The sequence below is a fragment of the Oryzias latipes genome, chromosome 1, assembly GCF_002234675.1.
Source record: "Oryzias latipes chromosome 1, ASM223467v1".
NCBI lineage: Eukaryota > Metazoa > Chordata > Actinopteri > Beloniformes > Adrianichthyidae > Oryzias > Oryzias latipes.
Genome location: NC_019859.2, coordinates 14,411,134 through 14,434,804, shown reverse-complemented (window position 1 = coordinate 14,434,804; position 23,671 = coordinate 14,411,134). Strand labels below are relative to the sequence as shown.

The following is a 23,671-nucleotide window of genomic DNA, read 5'->3' as shown; positions in this document are numbered from 1 at the left end:
CCTCGGTTGGGGAGCCAGTGACTCCCTCCCCAAACTGGTCATCTCTTTCAGCTGTTAACCTGAGAACATGACTCTTATTAAGATAAGGTTTATCCTTCTTAATTGACAAAGATGGGTTTTTTCACTCCTCGCTCAAACCATCCTTTTCTCTGGCTAAATTTCGGACTTCACTGTCACTGTCAACAGTAGTTGACACTACTGTCACTGTCAACAGTAGTTGACAGTGACAGTAGTGATTTTCTTTTATCTTTTTTTTAGGGGGTGAGAATGTTATTTTTACACATGTCAGTTGTTTTCCCAGATTTTGATACAAAGTCTAGCAGCTTATTCCAAAAGAGCGCTTTTCTAAGGCAAGCAACTTTTGATATAACATTTTTGAAATTGTTTTTCATTTCTTTCACAAGTGCACAGTTAAATCTAAAATAAAATAAAAAATTTTTTGAATGCACAATTTGAGATATATTCTCAACCCCTTGTCTTGCGTGTATTTTTCTCTCGTGTGTGTGTGTGTGAGAGGGAGTGTGTGTGCATTTGTGGGTTTCAGCTCCTGCAGGGATCCAGCCCCTCCATTACTGCTGACCCCACCTCCTGTAGAGCTTATTGATGTTCCACTCCACCAATCACCAGGGTAGGAGGGAAGTTTAAAAGCTCCCAGAAACCCCTGCTACAGGGGCGGCTGAATTCCTGGGGGGAATTTACCTTACAGTCTGCCTCTGCTGCCTGCCTGCCAGAAGCGTGTGGTTTGCCTCTCCTTAGTTTTTTTTTCTTTTTCTTGCTATGGAATCTCCACATTGTATTCAATCCAGTGGTTGAATTACTCAAGTTACATTTGTGCAGCTTTGGGGGATTGCATTTTTGGTATCCGTTTTCTTGCCATAAAGCCTGAGAATTTATGTTAATTCGAACTCTAAGTCACATTTGGGATTTTTTTCCCCAGTCTGTTTTAGTTATTAGTTCATTTAGTTCTTATGTTGCAATACGTCCCACCAAATAAAAACCTGTGGCCGACTTACCCCCTGTTTTTTTTCTTTGTTTTTTTTTATATAAATTTTTTTATGTTTTCTCCCTTCTTCCAGAAGTGGCACATAAGACTTACATTGTTTAAATACTAACCCCTTTACTTTTGCATACATTTTAAAGTAACTAAATTGTCGTAGTGACTATTGGAAGAAAATCTCATATCGTATGTGATGGTAAGTGACACAAAAGAATGGGGCGGCCCTGTCCACTATTCTTTGGAGCACACATAAATATGCATACCTTCCATAATTGAAAAGTGTGTGGGCACAGGGGGACTTGTCTCCATTTGAATATGAATGCCCTTCTTCTTTCATTTTCTGCTTTTTCAAATTCTGTCTAGCACAACGATAACCGCCAAACCTCGCTCCCTGCCTTTCCCCTCAATGGAAATCTTTCTGGCAGACATTGGCCATCCTTTTTTTTTCCCTCCTCTCAAATCTGCAAACCATACAGAAGCTTGTCAAAGCTCACAAAAGCTTTAACAACAACTATAAAAACGTAAAAAAGGATATGCGTCTCTTTTCTACACTCTTTCTGTATGCATATACAATGTATGTATATGGGCATAGAGAAAATAAAGATACACAGTTGTCACTAAAATCTTGACACTGACTAAATGACCAATAATTAATACAATAGCAACGTTATAGCAGTTATCGGAAATGATAAATGTAAAAAAGGACAGGAAAAATGCAGATTGAATTAGGATTTGTTTTTTTAATTAGCATCAAAAGCGTCTTTAAATGTATAATCTGTTTACTTTTTTTTTTCTACAGTGCCATTGTTTTACCATCATCCAGACTTCCATTTGCTTCTGTGTAAGAAAGACTCAATAGCTTTTTTTAGTTGGTCAATTTTAACTTTATTATCATTATTACTTATTTCAGTTTCAAATAGTTTAGTTTTTTATTTGCTTTCTTAATCCCCAAGGTTAAAAAAAAGACGTGATCATTAAGTAACTATTGTGTGTTTTTCTTTGGTTGGACTATGGGTCGATCCTTGTGCTCCCTCTGGAAAAAACTTGGGCAAACGTTTGCATCCATTACAGCTCTTTCATATAGAGGTGAACCTCCGCTGTCATTGCATCAATTATCCATCTCCCCCCTTGTTGTTGCAAAGATGCTTTGTGTGACAGAGCTGTCAAGCTGTCACTCGATTTAGAACGTTCTCACGTCTATCCAAGTTTATCTTTCCTTTTATTTAGAGCCTGACTTGAGAATGTGGGTCAGGTATTTTACACCATGTTGAAGAGAAAAGGCAGACAGTAAATCCAGACAGTATTTAAATGTGCAATAGGAGTATTCAACCTTAAAACTGAGCAGGGAGCTTTACTTTGTTCAGGGCTGCATGCATTTCCGTGGCAACAAAGAAAAAGAGCTCAGTATCAAAAAGCTTATTAATACTTTGCCTTTAAGGAAACATTCAAAGCTCTGTGGATAAGTGTCCTAGTACCCCGCTGTAATAGTAATTGCAGTCTCATAATAAAAAAAAATTAGACTTAATGGTACAATACAGTCAAGTTAGTACATACCATGTTATACATGTAACCTACAGGCATCTAATGCTTGAGCAAACAAGCAAACAGTATTCTCTTTGTGTAGAAAAATAATACTTATGGAATAGGACACTATTTTTAACTAACAAAATATAGAGTTTAACTTGACCACATATACTTGTGGTTGTTTTGTCCAATAATTAGGCAGTTTCAAACTTCCGATACATGGAATAAGCAGGAAAAAGTATTTGTTGGATGTAAACTGCAATACTTTTGTAAAAATATGATAGTATTTTTTTTTTTTTTTTTGCCGTTTGCTCTCATTATGTTTATGTATTCTTAATTTCTTTGATAATCTATGACCCAAATTTATCATTACAGCCACTTTATAATGCTAAACCACTGTTTTCATATTGCTGATGGGATAGTTTCTGCTTGGATGTGTTGATGTTCAGCTAAGATGTCCATAACCTAGTAAACAACTATGTCAGCAATTTCTCAGTTAGTGTTAGTAATGACCATTTAGAGATTAAATTGTGTGTTTCACACCAAAAATCAACATTTGGCCCTGATATTTCATTGTATTCTATGCAATAAAGTGATTTTTTTTTCATTATTAACTGGAAAAAATGCAAGAAATAAGCCTCTAATTGACATCAAGAGAACCAACAATGAGGTGGAATTCTTCCATGCCTTTACATCACAGGCTGAAGTACACTACTAGTTACCATGTGCAGTGTAGATACATAGAAGAACCTCACACTTTATACATAATTAAAACAGCGAAGTTATGCATCAAAGTAAACCTGCACACAGATCCTTGCAGCGGTTGCCTTGATGTGTTTAATTAGGCGTGACCCAGTAGCCTCTTTAAATGTTTGCAGCAAAGAAGGATGGTTTGACGTTAAGACACAGCAGTTTAGGTGGGTTTTTTTATTCTCTGTACATATTTTTTGATATTCAGCTGTACCTGATCATGCAGTTAAACAAAACAACATTTTATAGCATAGCAACATTGTTTTTGTCATGTTTCGCCTTACTGTAACGTTTGCAAGGCCGAATACAGCAAAGAATCCAAACCTTCAGCCGAGAGACAAGTGCTCCAAAATTCCACATGCATATATATTATATCTTTTAGTTTTTTAACAATTGAACTAACTGTTGCTTTTACAAGATTTGTGTAGGGAATGCCCAGTCACCTCTTCCAGCTCTGCTGGGAGGATGCTCATAGGTGAAGCCAAGAGGATAGATGGATTTGTAAATTGAGAGATGTATCTTCTGAGTCAACTCTCCATTTAACCACAACGGACCCTTAGAAACAGATACTTAAAGTCCTTCACCTGAGGAAGTGATTCATTTCTACCCTGGAGGGGGTGGTCCACCTTTTTTTTTGGCTCAGAGCCATGGCTTCAGCTTTGGAGATGCTCAGTCTCATTCCGACTGCCTCCTACTTTGCTGGAAACTGTGTTCACAGCTTGGAGAAACCAAAAAGACCTCTTCATCCATGAACAGCTGAGATGAGATTTTGAGGTTGTGCTTTTACATATTTAGCAAGTTGTACCAGGGTGAAAATAGACTGACAATGATTTGGTATAACATTTTAACACTTCAAAAAAAGGCTTGTTATTTTGTTTAACACAAATAAAACCAAGATTTTTGCTATGCAATGCTCAAAATAAAACAAAATTCCAGGTTCAATCTTTTTTTCTTAGTATTTTTCTGAGATTCCTCAGGATTTCAGTCAAATTCAAACGTAGGACTCTTGGTTTGTGACATGTCACTGGCCGTTTTTGGTGGGGAAATAAAAATATACTTTATACAACCCTTTAAAGATAGATAAAGGTTTCTTTAGGCCCATTGTAGACAATCAGATTTGATAGATGTATCTCGTCCTGGTCTAAGTTTACCTGGTCTTGCATGACATAAGGCAAATCACTGCATCTAAATAAATACGTTCGAAGGTGACAGCAGACAATGTCCTGCAATACACACTTATGTGTGCTTAAGACAGGGTGGTTACTGTACAAGAGCTGGTGTGCCCCCGCATCCACAAGACTGAGCAGCAACGAGTGGGCAAGCAAGCGTTAGAGGCTTTTACAGAGAAGACTTTTACTGCAAGGCAAGACATGGAGAGAGAAAAAGAACAAAAAGAAAAAAAAAAGTAATTTCCTCCTTCCACTCAGGATTGTAGACCCAAGGGTTTTATGCTGAGAAATATTTCAGAATACTTGGAGGGATTCCACTTTAGTAACTGGTTTTAGTTTAATTTAGAAATTAAACGTGTTGTTTAAATAGATTATGAAAACCTAGCCTAGGTTATACTACATACGATATATCTAATCTATTTATAGATCCTTGCCTCGTTGATATCAGAAAAGACAATGAGAGCAAGTTAACCAATCATAATTAATCAAATATTTTCTTAGTGTGCAAGAGGAGATAAACAGTTGACTTCAAAGTAAAAACTGCAACTTGCTTAGTTTTTTTTTATTTTTTGTTTTTAAGCCAAAGCATCTCCTTCTATATGGAGCCATGCAATGCCTTCAGGATAGGACAGTCATTGGCTAATTGCTGTACAGCAGCAAACAAACCAATACTTCTCCATTTTCCCTGGTCATGTCCCATTACTTCAGCTTAGATTCCCTATTCATATTTCTTTTGACAGCTGCATCTGTTCATGGAGAATGAGGCTGTGTTGCAATCGGCAGGCATGGGATGTTGTAATTAAGAGGAGTACCTTTGGGCGAGCTCTTGGCTCAACCAAGGTGAAAACGACAGAGGAAGTGGAATTTCATTGAACACAACAGGGTCGCTGTCAATAACTCTGGCACTTGGCATCGGTTCCAGTGTTTATATTAATATTTGGGGCCCGTGTGGATCTTTTCATGACTGTGCATCTGTGCATGTTATATGCCTGACCTTCCTCATCAAAGTGCAACTAGCTGTGGGGATCAAGAAACACTCTCAAACACCCACATGTCGAAAATTATGGAAAGAGAGTGTGTGCGAGAGATGAAGAGCAAAAAGTGGGAGCGAAATAAGAGCCTGAAATGAGACAGCAAGGAAAGGAGTGCACAGATTGATATAGCAATTACCAAGAAAGCGACCCCTCTGTTAGGAATACATCTACATACATTAGTGGCAGGTTGCTCCCCAACCACAGTCTCTGAGGCTAACCAAGCAGTATCTCACACAAAGATGCAATGCTCTGAAAGGTCATCACGGTGCAGTCACTGTGTATACATTAACAACCAAAACTTCATCTGCTCTACATTGTACTTTCCTGGAATAGAAGAAAGGATATTTATCAAACTGTCAAGCACAGACGAAACAGAGTAAAATTCACGTGTGCTTGATTGTACACTAAAGCTACACTACACCAAGGTAAAATAAGGATTTTTCTGATGTCTTCAGAGTTATAACGAGTGTCTCAGTGGATTATCTAATAACCATAAATGTGTGCAATTAGCAGCCCGAACACAAAAAAGCAGTATGCTAGCAGTATTGAAAAGGGATTCAAAGATACACCGCTCGCTCCAGTGAAATTCAAAAGACCGACTGTCATGCATGCTGTGCTGGAGCTAACAAGTTAATCCAGTTACCGTTACGCAATAATCAGACCCCTGTTATCAATAAGGCTTGTCAGAGCCGAAGCCCTGGGGGCCCTAGGCCTTAGGTGACCCGTGAGCATTTGGGCAAAAATAATTATACATGAAATAAAGCTATTTTCTAGCATTTTTCTGCACGTAGGGAAAAGGAGAAGAGGAAAGATCGTCAAGTAATATAAATTTATTTGATTGGCTAAAACATTTAACAACAAGAGTTTACCAATCAGAATCCTGTATATATCTAGAATCAATAAGAGTTTTTGTAAGGCACAATTATGCTTACAAAAAAATATCTTATCTAGAGAAAATGCAATGATAGTTTAAGCTACTGGGTAAAAAGGAAAAATTTTGACTGCTTCCAAATAAAAGTCTATGTTAATGCGTGTGTTGCGGGCTTCGGCATTCCAAACTCACTACGCAGGTTTTTAAGTTTGGCTCTACTTTCAAAATCCAGGGCCAAAAAACGTGCATTGAAAGTTAAACCAGATGAACTTTGACCACTCAGGGACTCCGATTTGGTAGTGACGTTTGAGAAATGTAAATTTTCAAATCCTGGAAGTGCCAACCAGTTGAAAAGTGATCATGAAAGAGAAATAAATATTTGTAGTTCGCCCAGTGGGAGTTATTTGACTCCAAATCCTTGATATATTGGCAAAGAGCTATGAAAGAATTGCAAGGTTTGCACCATTTCTACATTTTGCACCAAGCCTCTGCCAACAGTAGGTTCAGGCGATAGTATTGGATTGCGACAGATATCATATGTGAAAAGAGCGTTCAAAAACCAGTGCATTCTTGAACGTGCCACAAATGCCCGGTTTGTACTGGACATAACTTTAAACAGACTGAGTCTAGGAGCCAACAATAGCAGCTGGAGTTCCAGCTTTTTTTGGCTGCTGAGAAGCTCCCAGCAGCGGCAGCAGGTCTAAGCTGGAAGCGCTGTTAGGTTAGTAGACAGGTCAGTTGTTTCTGTCTGAAAGCATGGCGCATTTTAGAGAAGAACATTATTAAGCTGCTCAGACTCACAACAGGACAGGTTCTTAGGGGAAAATGAATGTGTGAACTTCAAAAACAAGTATTACAATAAAAGAAGTCTCCTCTATTGATCTGTATGAGTCAGTCTATAACTGTAGCTGACTAGTGAAATATAGACACAAGAGTATTCAAGATAAATCCTAAACTAAGTAAAATTTTGAATTTACTGTGAATTTATTATGTCAGAAATTAAATGTTAAGAACAAATCTTTTAACTAGATTATTGTATAAAATCAATTGGATTACTTTAAACCCAATTTCAGTGGATTGGTCAACTGGAACATGGCAATCATTACATGATTTTTCTTTTGCTTAGAAGTTAAAAAATGAAGTAATAATCTTTATTCAGACAACTGTGCTCTAAAAGTGTGAAAAATATGAATGTTCAGCCGTCAAAAAACTCCAGAGAAGCAAACAGAGTTTTAAAAAGAAAACTCCATTATCAAAACAGATCAGTTGAAACCATTATCCCAATAACAGTTCAGAGGCCTTCATTCACTTGATGTAAAAAAAAAGTAGCAACCGTCTGTCCTTCAAACATGGCTGTAGAGCTCTTACCAGTAAAACTATACTGTGATTTTGTCCATAAAGAGCTGCATGTTTTAACAATAAAAGACTAAGAGAAACATATATTAAAATAAAATGCTAATATGCCCTTTTAAGAACGTTTTTGTCATAGTTTTATTTATTTTGTCTTGTTGGTCTCCATTTAGGAAGGATTTGAGTTTACATGACTTTAATAAGTGGGACTGGTGAACTGGTGAGGATAGTTAATGGCATTGGTGCACCACAATGGTAAACACGAGTCTTACCAATTAATATTAAGAGGTAATCATGCTTATCATGACAATCATGGTAAGCAATATACATCTTAAAATAATCAGAGTGCATATTAAAAGAGATGTATCAGCATCAATGTTTAAATGTGAAATACTGAAGTACACATAAAGGAAAAACAGAGATTTCAATAAATCCTAGATCATACACAGGGAGAGGAAACGGCAGTTACTAGTTTCATGTTAATGTTATTCTATCTAGAAAATATCATTATCCTTTATGATAAAACGTATACAAAGCTAATTTACAGATTCCACCATGATTGAAATCTACAATTTAAAGTTTTAGCTTTATATTCAAGCTATTGTAACTGGAAAAAAAACTGTCAACCATTAATATTCTCCAAAGAAACAAAAAATGTTTTGTCCCACTGAAAAGAACAAATTGAACAAAACTTTAAAGCATTTACTGGCTTTTCTAAAATGTTCATGTAGGTGTATATATACATATATATTATAATCATAGAGGAAAGCATAGCAATCTAGTCCTTTCACCTTGCGAGCCCCAGGTTCAAATCTTGATTAAGGTGAATTCTCAGTAGGCAAGTGAACCCTTAATGGAGGAGTCATGCCAGCTCAGGCGTCATTTAAAATACTAAGAACCACACATAATGCGCATTTCCCTCAATGGAAACAGAAGCTAGAGACAAAGATTGTATCCGCATGCAGAGAAGTCAGCAAGCTGTTGGAAAAAATGAATGTCTAAAAACTAGAATCAACTATCCATACCAGAGGCAATGGAAACTGCCAGGCAAAGGTTTATAGCCTTAGCTGGAGTTTACAAGAGAGAATACACTGGATCGACCGAATCGAATCATTAAAAATGTACTCTGAATGAAAGTGTAGCAACATGAGGACAGACCAACCAATACTGGAGTATCATATGGGAAAAAGAAATATAGCAACACTGCTCAGCAGCTGGCAAGCTTAAAAGCAGAATAAAACAACCTCCGGGAATAAGATCCTCTATCAATGGGTCAAATGTCCAAGAACAAGACTCGGATAGCAAAAACTGGACAGTACCAAGCTCTGACATTTTGATTTGATTTGATTTGAAATGGTATATTTCAAGCAATCAAAGCAAGAATTATGCACAAAACAATACAATCACCATTCATGCATTCATACAAAGACGTATCAAACTTAGGATAATTAGACATTAAATCAAAGAGGCATGACTTACTCCTACTGGCTATTAAAGCTGACTGCACTATCCGAGCACCTGGCAGCACATCTGAACCACCTGCTAGTGGATCTGACCCACCCTGAATGGTTAACTGATAGGCCAGACAGTCCTGATCCTGAAAGACCCCTATAAAGGAACCGTCTTATCACCTTCCCCAACACAACATGGAAGCTCCTGTCAGGCGTCATGGCTGCTAAGATGAAAAGGCTTATGGATCGATAGATGAGTGTGGTCGAGAAAGAGATTGGAAGGAACTCCAGGGAATTAAAGTGCCAACTAATAGTGGATAGAGCAGATAATGTAAACCGCAAGACCAGATGCACCAATCAGATTGGTTACAAGAAAGCCTATGACTTGAAGCCTCACACTTGGGTCTTGGAATGCTTAAACTGTGGGACACCAGGTAGTGCAAAATGTGTCTTGATGTTTGGTATCCAGTGCTAAATGAGCTCAGACGAAGCACACACATTTAAATGTGCGGTTCAAAATGAGATGACAAAATGAGAAGGAGAATGAAAGAGCTTGAGAAAGAGGAGAAAGGACCCAACTTAAGGATAAACATATGCCCTAAAAAATGAGAAGAAAACAAGGAAGCTAAAAAGGAGTGACAGAATGATCCCGTGTGACTTGGATCTATGTTGAAGTCGTGTGAATGAAACGTGTTTTTTAACGCTTGGCCATGGGTGTAAATGGAACATACACAGGTTCAAAGTGCCATTATGAAATGGCAGGACCCTTATGAGAACCGTGCAGCCACAAAAGGAGTGGTATAAGAACGGAGAGAGAGAATTCATTGTCCAAAGGAATTGACGAAAATCTGGTAGGTTTTCTAAGACAAAGCTAAATTCTGAGGACTACAAACCTCAGAATGTCTCATAAACCAAAAAATAGCCTGAATCTCATTAATGGTATAACACCATGCAAGCTGATACAGACTGTTGCTCTGAGCAGGGCTAAAAATCTCTGTTTCCAAGGACTTGAGGGGAAAGAAGATAAAAATGGAAAAAAAAAAAAAGGAGAGGGTGGGGAATGAAAAGATGGACGAGCAAAAACCATAATTAAACACTGCCATCTTCTGGTCACTGTATGAATGTATTCAGTGCTTTGATGCTGAAGCTAATACATTTGAGCAAACCATCCCTTTGACCACCCGTTTGTATGAAACCACAACCAAAAAAAATGTGACACGCAAAGGACTTTCTATCTGGTCAAAGCTGACATAATAAAATGGAGGGACTTCCAAATTCATAGATGTCATCGTTTATCCCTTTCTTACAAGGAGACTAATTTAATCTGCCGGTTATGGAAGAAGAATGAAAGCAGAGCATGAGGCAATCATCTTGATGCAACCACAATTATGTTGAGAGACACTAACCCATCTATTCCTCACAATTCTTGGCTCATCTCATCTAAAGCAGCAACAAAGGCAGCAGAAGAATAAAATAGGAATCCTCTATAACTCATACTTACACTGACAGGCATTTTCAGTTACATTCCTCAAGTTAAAGTGGATCACTCTTCTTTTCATATAAAAGTCTCACTTAGAGGCACTTACTTTGCTGCAGTTCAGTACCGATGCCTTTGTTTGGCACATCAAAGTAAGTGTGGAGGTGCATTCAAATTCCCAGCAGAAAGGCTGTGTTAAGTACTTCTTGCTTTGACTGTATACAGGTCCTCAAAATGATATCAATGACACAGAGATGGGAATATTTTTACATCTGAAAATGTGCACTGCAGTTGTTTATAAAGTCCTTTAACCTGCATGTAACAGAATAATTGTTTCCTCAGAGTCAATAAAAGCGAATGCAGCCCCATGTGGTAAACAGTTGGCAGATAAGACAACCAGCACAGGAAACCCATTGTGTGTTGTCTCTACAATAGTTATGGGGCACCTTTAAGCTATTTGCATGTAAACATTGTGAGTCTGTGCTGAGACCTAAAAAAATTAAAAAGAAAAAGTGTCACAAATGACCAGGATTCCTGTAGGGGCTATTCTCCATCTGTCCTCCAACTGGGGTCATACCTCTGAATGCTTTCATTCCAACATGACAGAGCAAGTCCTTAGAAAATCTGAGAGGGGCTGCATTTTTTGTAGTTACCCCTCTTCCCAAAACTTATCAGCGAGCAAAAGAAACATTTAATGTGGTAACCTATTCAGAGCAGTTATTATAAAAAAAAGCAGCTTGGGGTGGTGAAACGACAGTTTAATGAATCAGATGTGCTATCTATAATATGAACTCAAGTTAAAGGGCCATTATCATGCTTTTCTTAAGCCTTTAAGAGTAAACTATCCATATTTGTGTTATTCTGTTACCTTTGGTGCACAAAAGAACATTTTGTTTTTTACGAAATACTATTTATTTCCACAGTTAGTTTTCTTACCCTGAAGTAAGACGACTCGATCTCTGAGGGACCACCTTTCGCTCCTTGTGGGTTTCAGGACGTCAACCTAGAGCCGGCCTCGGCAGGCCTTTGCAAAGATGGATGTGATGTGCATATTGCGTACATTAAAGGAAAGAGTTTTTGCCAAACACCGCTACCTCCTAAGAGAAAGTGTGTGTTAGCTGGGGGGGCGGTGCTGGCAGCACAGACTCTTCCTGGAAGGCATTGTTGTGATGTCACAATGTGAGAACCCGCAACATTTTCGCGGATTGGGAAGGGCTGGAGCTCAGAGCGCAGGTTTCTAGAGGAACACTCAGAAATGCGTGAATGGATCAAAATACCGCTTTGAGGTTGTTTATAGTGAATAGTTAACAATATAATCCATTTAAAAGTTTAAAAAGTTAATTTTGCATGATATAGGCCCTTTTAAAAAAGGTAATTGAGGGAAATGTATCAGTAATTTTGCACTTTTTTCTAATAAAATAGATTAAGATAAGCTCTTAGTTGAATGAGTTATTTTAATTGGTTCTTATAATCCGTTCCATGTACATTTGAGTTTTACTTTTAACTGGCCTATCAAGGACAAATATTTTACTTTTTTTTCATGCTGCATGTTTAGGCCCCAAATAAATGTTTGCTGTCAAAGTCCATCTAAAGGCTATGTGTTTATTTAGAATCTGTTGGTAGAAAAGCTAACTTTAACCCTCCAACAAGAGGAGAACTTTATTCCAGTAACAATTTGATCATAGGGAATAAAATAACCAGATTGCGGTACTTCATATCAACAATCTTTAACCAGTTTTTTTATGGTATTTGCCACATCATCATGTTGGTAAAAAGCTGATCAGTTTACATGTTTTGATCTTTAGACAAGTCCCTTACTCTATGGACATCACTGAATGACTAAATAAAACCCAGCAACAATTTTAATAACATGTAAAAAAAACAGATGAGTTGAAGTATCCTCATAATTAACAAACTTGAATGATATTTGCATTTATATAATATAAATCTTGAAAGTAAGTCAAGAAAAACAGACTTTTCTGGTAACCGCTATGGTACTTAATGTTGAAATAAACTGAAAGTAGGATAACACTGCCCTCTATGTTGTCTTGTTTTCATGGAGATTCTTTTAAAAATAATTATGCTGGTAAGAAAAATGAACGGTTTTGATAAGGTTGTTTCTTCTTTCCTCCTATAGTCAAACTTCCCTAAAGACTGGTCTGTGAGGACAGCTTTTAAACATCGTGTCTAACATTTGCAAATGCACGTCGTCTGGGTGGGAAGGTATTCAATGTCCCTGCCGTTTAACCTGTGGTAGATTGGATTAAAAGATAAAAACATCCCGTCCCAAGGTTTTTTTCTATTTTATACTAATAGAAATAAAAACAATCTGCATGGGAATCATTTCTATTGTCTTTGTTTCTAAATTCTGTTGCACATTGCAAAAAAAACAAAAAAGAGGAAATTACAGGAACTCTATGTTCCTTCACTAAACAAAAAGAGCAAAATACATTCAAAGAACTTCCACCTAAGTGGTTGTCTGTCTGAATTATTCACTTAATTCCATATTTTTTAGTTAAAATTCAGAATGAAGTGGCTGCGAAGAAAAGGTTAGTTAAAAAGGCTGAAAAAGATTGAGTCATGGTTAATAGTTTAACTAAAACAGTTTTCCATTACAGCTTGTCCATCACATCTTCTTTGTATTTTTTCCCCTTCTCAGGTTGTTATTGTAAATAAGTACATGTTTTTAACAGCTTACTAGGTTAAATAAAGGTTACATTTGAAAAAATCCCATGAAATACGTGTTACAGCTTGATCACAAACTTGGCATTACTAAAAAGAGCCCAAAAAGTTATGCAACCATTTATCCTGCAAGCTCCAACACCTTGCAACTGGGCTGTAAAAAGACACCCCTCCTAAATAAAATAAAAAGCGGTAAACAAATGAAAGAATTCATCCATGAAAATTACATCATAGAATGTTTTGAATTGACGCAGTGAATAAGGCAGTTTGCAAATGATGACACTGTTTCACTCACCGAACAGATTAAAAACACCGATAAGATTTGTATGTTTAACACCATAGTAAAAAAATAAATAAAAATTATGACATTAGTATTCCAGGATGTAAGGATTATAGTCTGTGATGGCGGGGTAAAGCAGGAATGATACAAGCACCATCTTCCCAACAGCATACTGGGGTAATGCAAGTAATTGTAATTCTGCCAGTGAAAATGAATGCAACTCAGTTTATTTATCTTTTACAAAAAATAAAATATAATAAATTGCTAGTATGCTCGAAGCTACAAAGGAGCCAACAGCCGACTGGAAAAAAACATACCTTTACATGTCTTTTTTTTAACACTATTTCTAGCTTTTTTGTATAGATGCATCAATGTACTTGCACTTTGCAATTATGACCACTAGATGTCACTTAAACTCTGTAAATGAGAAACATGGAGACCAAACCAATTTGGATTATACTGAGAAATCTAATCTCCGAGAGAATTTTAAATATTATTTACTAAATTTTCAGCACTTTTATGTAGAAGAGGAATGAATGGATGCACGTTTGCAAATGCTCAGTTATTCTAATCATTATAAACAATTACAAAGCAAAAAAAACAAAGTAACTTCATGTTGACGTAAATAATTCTTTTACATATTACGTTGACTGTAAAAAGTATGGTGACTACAATAAATTGTAAAGGCTCCAGTACATTTAATTGGCAATAAAGGTAATAAAGGCTACTCAAGTAAAAATGATTGAAAGATTGATGTACATATAGGTGAAAAGTTAGTTCTTTCTACATCTCTTTTTCATACTACAGTTTATCATTTTTGCTACATCGTCACTACGGTTAACCCACAGTTTACTTGAATAATCACGTAAACCAGTTACCTCTCAGTTTACTTGTTACATTTGGATACATCCAAAAAATAGTTATACTCAATATGCCATAACTTTTTATATCGAGATAGTATTGAAATGATCCCGATGCAAATGAAATGTGGATCTTTGGAGAATGTGATCTCCAGGTACATTGATTCTGAAGGTATTAGCTAAATATCTAAGATTTACAAAAACAATATGAATGCCAAAAAAAAATGTCAGATGCTGTGGAGACTAAATGTTCGTCTTCAACCATAAAAATAATAAATAATGTACTATACTATTTTTTTGATGCTAGAATGTCAGTTGCTGTTCCGCCAGAATGACTAACAGAATCTGTTATTCTAAAGTTGTATTTTGTGAGCTAATCAACAGGCCTGCACACTATTTAAATGTGTATGGATTCAAAGAAAAATGTTTTCTTTATAAATGCAATATAAAACAAAAATAAATATATATTTTTTTAATTTAGGATTGCAATTAGTTCATGTTGTCCATTCACACGTAAAGACATTTTTAAAATGTATTTTCCCCTTGCTTTTGACAAACCCCCCAGATTTTACCGATCCTTTAAAGTTCATGCATCAAAGTGCTATAATAGATAATAAGGAGATGAAATGTGCTGAGCAGCAGAACAGCCTAATCCTGAAATTCCCTTTAGTTGTCTGGCCACTAGATGGCACCAGAGAATCATATTAAGATAGGATGGATTTATTCACAAAGTGTTTGTGGTATAAACTAATTAGAATCTGGAAATAAACCTCTCAAATTACTCCTTAATGTTAACTGTGTGAGTTTAATTTGTGTTTTAATTCAGTAGTTTAGAGAAGGAAATGTTTGCTGACTTACATCAAACTCATTGAGCGCAGCAGCTAGTTCTCCAATTCCAGCATGGCCATGCTTCTCTTCAGTGGGTGAGGTGGCTTGAGCAGCGCTGGAAATGCCCCCTATGGCCTCCTGGACCTGCTTGAACACGTAATCTCGGTTGGCCCGTGTGGCTGCCACGTCTGGGTGCCGCAGGAAGGCCTGGGAGGCCGTGTACAGCATGGTGGCGTTTTTCTTCAGAGCTCCGCGAGCAGCTGCCATCTCATCTCGACACTGGGGGTCCTTAAGCTCCTGAAAAGTGAGAAAGAATCTTAGGTGAGAGCTCTCCTATGACAGATTCTTAGTTTATTGCATACCGGAGACAAATCAATGTGGAGTAAAATAAGAAGTATGTAGAGTACGGGGGGGGGAATAAATGTAGAGTAGAAGCATTGTTTGAAATGCATCTGTAATCAGAATGAACCTAAAACACAGATCTAAGACAACAGCATATAGAACATCTCTTGTGAAAAAGAAAAAAAAAATACAAGTCCACGTCTCACATGATGAATTATCATTGTTTCAAACACACAAAGTTAAAGCTGTTTCAGCAGATCTGCAGCTGTGGAGCTGGATAGAATTCAGTTCAGTAATTTGCTCTGGGACGGCTGGGTTACATCTTTTCTTATTATGGCGTTTGCTAGAAAAATCTTTGAGCAGTTGCCCCCATGGAGATGGATAATAATTATGTTATAGATGTTGCGGAAAATGGAGTATTTTCATGAAGTGGTCCTTCACCCGTTTGTTTGAGAGAAAGAGCGGCCCCGCTTTGCCGTTACCTGCTGTCTGCGTGCTGCCACATAGTTCAGCTTAACCATCTCTTTGCCAAACTCTTTGAAACGGTTGGCCAGGTCCTGCTCATTGGTAGCGTTCTTTACCCCCTCGAGCGCCTCTTCCACCTGCCAGAAAAACAAATGCACCAGCTCTCAACACAACTGGGGGGAAAAATGCACATCTTATTTCATTTTTTATGAAGTAAAGCTTGTCTGGAGATCCTACAGATAGGCAGGGAGTCAACACATTTTTTCTTTAGTATTCAAAATAAAAGTTTACTTAAAATATTTATTTAATATTTTATTTATTTATAACAAAGTTTTACTGAAAAAAAAAACAAAAAGCTTTCAAAATGTCAGGGTATAATCCTTGTGCTATCCTAGGTACTTTAACATTGGGAGTTGGGTCATCTAGACCCCACTAGACAGTGCGCTGAACCTTTTTTCTTCAATGATTTGTGAACCTCACTGGTGTCCATGAATTACATGAAATCTTTCCACCTTTATCCACCTTTGTCATGGTAGTAAAAACACGTCAATGGTCATCTTGACCCCATAGGATGGCACAAGGGTTATGTTAGCTCCTATTTTAATACTGAACATATAGGAACTATATGCTTAATTTGATAGAAAAAAATAGTCCAAAGTTGTTTCTGAAAATATCATTTATAAAGGGCTTTTTGTGCATTGAATTATTACTGTAGGTGCTGTTCATCACATCAGGAAATTTATGGAAAAGCTTTTTCACATGATTTTTCATCCATGTCTAAAATATTTGCAACATTTCACGATGAAAGCCTAAAAAAAGGAAATAACTTATAGTAAAGTCCGAATGATTTCAACTCACAAAAATATCAACTAAAGGAGGTGTTTTAGGCACGGCAGGACCAGGTCATAGGAGTAATGCTATCAAAAAGTAACAAAAATGAACTGTAGAGAGAATCCCTGCACTTACAACTTTAAGATGGGCCAGCAGTCTCATCACGTCGGCCATGTCGGCTAGGATGAGCAGGCGGGTAACGGCGGACAGCAGCGCGCGAGCAGCCCTCACCATGGTACCCCGTTTTACAGAGGAGCAGGGGTCGTCTGCAAACTCAGAGGAGGCGATCCGCATAGTTTCTCCTGCGTCAGAAAAAGAGGAAACAGTGACGGAACCAAACAAATTTACAGATCAATGTTTGTGTACACAGAAATAAGCTGAGCCAAAGAAACAAATCTTGTCTTGTAAAAACAGATTTACTCTGAATCGGGGCTTCCTAACCCCTTACAGATCTACCACGCTTCCTGATTTATTGCACTCCTTGCACCTGGTTTGCTGGATCAGGGGATTTCCCATTTTAGTGATGAACAAACACAGCAGATCCAGGTAATCAGAAGCAAGCAGGCAAGGGAGAACTGGAAAACAAGCAGGGTGGTAGATCTTAAAAGACCAAGCAAGGTTGGCCAGCCTTGATGTAAATAAATCAGCGCTAATGAGAAATCCTGTGCCTTTAAACTTGAGCTGCAACTATTTTCCACAGAAAACCCATGGATTTGCAATGAAATATCGAATAGAGGAATAGAGAAAGTTATTTAGAACTCAAAGGTCATAAAAATGAGCTAAATTGAGTTTTCGATTTCTTTACATTTAAAGAACACAAACACTTATTATGACCCAACATTTTTGTTAGAGGTTATACATCTTTGGTTTCCACAAGGACATTTTCGTCTTTTGTGATCTGATTATTGACAGACTTTCACAAAGAAAAGTGAATTTTCCTTCTTCTTTGTTTAAAATATGAACAAATGTAGTCTTCAAAAACGTTAAGCCTGTATTGACTAAGGTATATACTAAATGACTGAAACAGATCGACTCTTATTTCTTCATTTTCCGTGAATTATTTTGGCAGTTTTTAAATGGGTTAGAACATAGAGAATAGAATGTCGCTCTATCTCTTCATAAGTAGGAAATACTTGAAGTATTTGTGCAGGCCAACGCAGGTTTAGCCTAAAGTTTCACAATATACATTTCAAAGTGGATACTGTCTTTTTTTATGACTTTAAATTCCCTCCCGTCTGTGTCTGTAAATGAATATAGTGAACAGTTCAAACACTAAGCAGTAAAGCAATTAACATCAGTGACATCAGTGGGATTACTTTTTTAAAAAAAAAGCTTGTTTTAAATGAAGAAAGGACTGAGAGGATCAAAAGGAATAAGAACAATCTGAACTAACTCAAAAAAATGAATGTAATGTATATATGGCTACAACTAGCTAATCTTAGAGGAGTATAATGTGGCCTTTATAGTGAGGAATAAACATTAAATAAGGGACTTCATCTCAACAAACAAAAAAAATAGTAGAGGGTATGTAATCTACTGGAGTAATAAAAAGTAACATAAGAGTTCAGACTAACAGCTTTAATCCAGCAGTTTCAAGGAAGACGGCCAGCCTGACTAAGCAGCCAAGAGGCTGTCAGATTTAGCTTTTAACCTCAGACACAGCTAATCTAATGAACTATCCCCGCCGTAGCTTTGAAAGCTCTGAACGTATTTGATTATGGAGAATTTCAGGTTTATTTAGAAGCTCAGGAAGGACCCTCGGCGAATCGGCAATCCTCCCAACATTCCCTTCACAGACACAGTTATACAAACATTCAACACCCTAAACCAACGCTGAAGGAAAAAAAAAAATTGGCAAGTTCAACTCGTAGGAATTGGGTTTAGAGGATTCTGTAATCTCTTCACAAACCCAAACAATTTCCTTTTTTTGTGTAGCCAGCTCATAAGTAGTGACAAACTGTAAGATCTTCATGTTAGCAAATACATGAGAGAGTGGAATAGGGAAAAAGCTATGAGAAAATAGGTTGGTGTCCGGATTAGTGTGAAACTGCTGTGTGATTGAGAAAATAGAAGCGAACATGAGTCAGAAAGACAGGTTCGGAATTCAGAGGAGGTTGAATCTGATCAACGTTAGAAAAACTTTGAAGGTAAATATACGGTGTGGTTTTGGAACAATTACACTTTACATCACACCTCCATCAAAGAAAATCAAAGGTGACGCATACACAATAGAGAATGATGAAGTGATGAAGCCACAGAAAATCAGCCATTTTTACACTAGGAAGACTTTTATTTATTTTATAAGATATAAACTCATTTGTATCGTAATGAAAATTTTATAGTATTTTTTTTAAACTAGAAACCAAAAACAAAGTTTTATGTTGTTAATATAACTGCAGTGATTGAGTTGGTTTCTACACAAAATCTGTTCATTATCAACCATCTGCTTGTAGCTCTGACCTAAATTTAAAAAGCACAAAACATATGTTTAACCGCTTGTGTTTATAATATAATATGGTAGTTAAACTATAACTGCAGTAGCCTAATCAAAAGAAAATACAGATTCAGAGATTATACACCCCAAATCCATTTTCACTGCTGCTTCATCAAATCAGAGTCAAGAGTCAGGGCAAGCATGCATATCAATGCTAGTGCAATGCAAAGTTAATATAAAGAACTGAACAAAAGCCAATGACTACACAAATACATGTAGCGTGCAAGTTCTTAATCAAGACAACTGGAGCATGATGGGGGAGCTCAAACAGACAACTCAGGTCTGCATCCAGATGTGTCTTTGTGTAAAGTAGAACAAAGAGGCCAAACATGCTTACAAACTAATTACAGTAAAAGTCTGTCTGCAGAATCCCCTCATGAGTCAGTCTGCAGCGATGGCTTTCCAACAAACTATAACACTGCCGTTTACATTACGCTTTTTTTTTCTTTAGGAAAAGAGTAGAAGGTCAGTGAGAACAAATACCAGCAAGAGTCCATACAGGCTTTTGGAGAACTGAAAGTGTTTTTTTTGTTTTTTTCTTAACAAAGAATCAGATTATCAACATCTCCTGTGCTCCCAAATCCATTGAAAATGCTGCAGAATAGTTGCAAAAAACTGTCACCATTCATTTTGTCTTTCATACTGTAAATTAACACTTCAAAGCCTGTTTCAGCATATATCTTTAATCCTAAACAGAAGGGGGGATCCATGGCGGACAATATCACAAACACTTACATCCTTAAGAGCAATTGCATCAACTCCCATTAAAGAATAATGGCATTTTTGGGGGAATTTGAAATAAATGAAAAATGAAACCTTTCTAAAGCGCACATGAAAATTATATTTTGCAAAAATATAAAAATCTTTAGGATATTTTCCTTTTTATGAACAAAATGAGCTTTTTCTAATGTAAATCATGCTACAGGTCTGCTTTATCAGAACAGCTTAGGACATCTTGGCCTCAATGTAATTGTTGTTTTTGGAACTTTTGGGTGAGACTTGCGTGTTATTGATGTAATCAATTGATCACATGTTTGTGTCCATCTAGTTATTCCTAATACAAATCCCTTCCATCGAGTCTTGTGTCCTGGTTTGGGAAAAACTTTTGCACATTTCACAGATGCAGACCTTTTGTGAAGACTTCCTGATTCTTTAGCTCTTCTTGCAGCTGACACAAAGCTTGCTTATTTGCAAATACGTCTATCTTTTTTTGTAAAAAAGAAAAAAAAAACACTAAAAGCAAGGCCTTGTATCTGACACAGCCTGACATTCTCAAAGAAAAACTACAATGCTGACTCCTCTACAAACTTAAAACATGAGTTGCTCAAAGTGGAAACACTACAAGACACCATCAGGAACAAAATGCAGTGAACAGCAGCGGGCCTGCCAGCAGTATGTTCAAACTGGAAAGTTTGAACATACTCCAAGGATCTGCAAAAGGTATTGGAACAAGTGGATAATGTAAGGAAGAGTCACACAATTACTGACAAGTGTCGTCCTTCAGCCCTTTGATACAATGATTATGTGAGTTTTTCCAGCACTATTCAGGAGTAAAGAGTGACCACAACCTACATGTTACCTCTTAGTGTCCTCCCATCAAATCCCTTCACGAAAACTAAGGTGTTACTAAGCCAACTGAGAGATCAAATCCCCTTCTGGATTTTGCCAAAGAGAACTTTCATCCTCATAATTCCTCACCAAGACAGCATTGTCTTAAAATTTCTCAGTCATCTCAACTAGCTTCTCTTGAGATGAAGTAGTCGTGGCTTTCCTCTGAGCCACACCTTGATCTTAAAACCCTACTCCCCCCCCCCCCCCCCCCATTAGTTATATAGTCAGGAAATAGGAAAAATACTTTTACAGTCCTGCAAGGACTACAACAAATAAATAAATAGCAAAATGGGACATTGTATGATAGTTTGTAGGACACAGGACATACTCAACAGAACTTTTTGACCAGCATCTGCCAATAACTGTAGTAAAACACTTGAATGATCATACAAATCCAGCTTACCCTGCTTCCGAACATCCTCCACAGCAGCAATGAGCTCTTCCTTCAGATCCTGGCTGTCTTTAGCGATTTGTTCCCCTTTGTCAAGGAAGTTGTGGGTAGCCTGCTCAACAGACACTGCCAGGACATGAGCCTTCTTAGATCTCCCCTTTTTCTTACTGGATGGTCCCTTGTTGCTGGTATTCACCAGAGTGGTCACCTGGAAAATAAGAGATATTTTGGACTCAACTGTGTCATAAACAAAATAAAAGGTTGACCTGTCAAGTGAAATACTCTTTGACCTCAGTGGAAAAAAAAAAATCACACTGATTGTAGTTATTTTATGTGTCAACAGCTAGTAATATAATAAATAATGAGACTCAGCTACCTCAGCAAACTACTTTTGTATGATTTGACAGTTAATATACTAGTAAGGAAAATATATGTTGGTACATTTTTTGGTCTTGGTGAGGGAGATGACCAGGCACTCCCTCTCTTTTTAGATTTCATCATCCACCACAGTCGAACACAATTACTCAACAGAGAACAAATGTCAGCTCACCTTTGCACAAATAGCATGCATGGAATGATATGCTTGACATGTGTTTGTTTGTATGTCCGTGTGAGCTGTGGTTGTGATGTGTACAGGTTGACATGTTTGTGTGAGAAGATCTTTGGAGCCAAAATATATACTTGTAATATTTGAATATGTGTATATATAGATAGACCCTGTCGTTTGTACCTGACAGTAATGATGATAAACCTCCAGCATAAATAAAAACAGTAAAAGATTCATACTTAATGATGTCTAGTATTAATACTATTTTCTATAGTGTTCAACTTTAACTATGTATAAATGCATTTTATGAAGACATGAGGACCATTTGTAGACATCTGACATGACTAAGGACCTAAGTCAAATTTTTCAGCTATGCTGAAATTCCTGCCATTTACTGCAACATTCTGACCATTTTTACAATTTTTTTCCCCCTTATAGGGTCATTTCATGTTTCTATTTTAGAAATAATGTTAAAATTAAATATGATTTTTATTTTTTTGTAACTTTGTGTTATGACTGTAAGCAGAGAAAACAGTGCCTGTTAGACTGCCATGCTAAGGAATCTGCAGTTTATTTTTTGATTGCTCACTCCTGCCAAGTGCATCATTAAACCCACCCACTCCTGCAGAATTAAAGTTGGATAATTCCAAAGCAGACTGGGATGTTAAGATAAATAATTCAACCCGGCTTCTGCTTCCAGCCGCTTCGCCATGTTCCTTTTTGAAAGCTTACATACAGCCTAATTAATTGGAGTATTTTTTTTTTTTGTTTGGTTGGTTTTTTTGGACTAATATGAGAACTATAAGACAGTAGTGAGATGTGCTGCAGATGTGACAGAGGAGTTCAAGGTGAAGGTGATTTGCTTTAAGGTTGGGCTTTGAGCCTTTGTTTGTAGTGATGGACAGGCTCACAGATGAGGTTAGACAGGAATCTCTGTGGACCGTGATTTTTGCAGATGACATTGTAATATGGGATGAGAGCAAGAAGCAGGTGGAAGAACACCTTCAGAGGTGGAGGTTTACTCTGAGAAGTAGAAAAATGACAGTCAGCTGAAGCAAGACAGAACATCTGTGTGTAAATAAATGAAAAGGGGACTGAGCTTAAATGGTGTGCTTACGAGTTTTTGAGTTCAGGGTTTTATATACTTGGGGTCAACAGTCCAGAGCAATGAAAAGGACGTAAAAGAAAAAGTGAGTGTCAGCTTTGATATTTGACCAACGAGTGTTGGTAAAACCAAAAGGAAAAATGCAGAAGCGGAGGTGAGACCAGACTCATTGTATAGTCTATAGAAGCACTGAGGAAAGAAACAAGCAGGAGCTGGATTAAGTGAAAGTGAAAGTGAAGAGACAAGGATTTTGGGGAGAGGTGACAAAAACTGATACGATCTGAAATGAGGAGCAGCTCATGGTAGATGCTGCAGAGATGGAGCAAGATAGATAGGTTTCTGAAACGTTCTGCAAAGAGATAATGAATAATTAAGTAGGGTGCTAAGGTTAGACCTGCCAAGCAGACCGAAAAAAAAGAAAAAAGAATCAGGATTTACATGTGCTGCAAAGAAGAATGGGACGGTAAGGCCAGACTAGAAATGCATCAAAGTGAGGCAGATGTAGTGAAACCCCCTGCAGGCAATAAAAGAAGAACTAGGAGAATAATTATCTGCTACCACAAAAACATAAAAGTATTTTTATATAAATAATATTATAAATTGTATTGTGAA

The 23,671-nt window shown here is 37.1% G+C and overlaps 1 protein-coding gene across 2 annotated transcripts in view; it reads right to left on the bottom strand.

Annotated features, from left to right (window-relative positions):
* The window catches only part of ctnna2 (catenin alpha 2), a 281,743-nt gene that overhangs the window by 218,027 nt on the left and 40,045 nt on the right, over positions 1-23,671 (bottom strand). For both annotated transcript variants that reach the window (XM_023956970.1, XM_023956972.1), the window contains exons 3-6: positions 21,420-21,615; positions 17,047-17,213; positions 16,098-16,217; positions 15,304-15,570 (exon numbers count right to left, since the gene is read on the bottom strand). In XM_023956970.1, the coding sequence (XP_023812738.1) occupies positions 15,304-15,570; positions 16,098-16,217; positions 17,047-17,213; positions 21,420-21,615 (750 nt within the window). The remainder of the gene's footprint in view (positions 1-15,303; positions 15,571-16,097; positions 16,218-17,046; positions 17,214-21,419; positions 21,616-23,671) is intronic.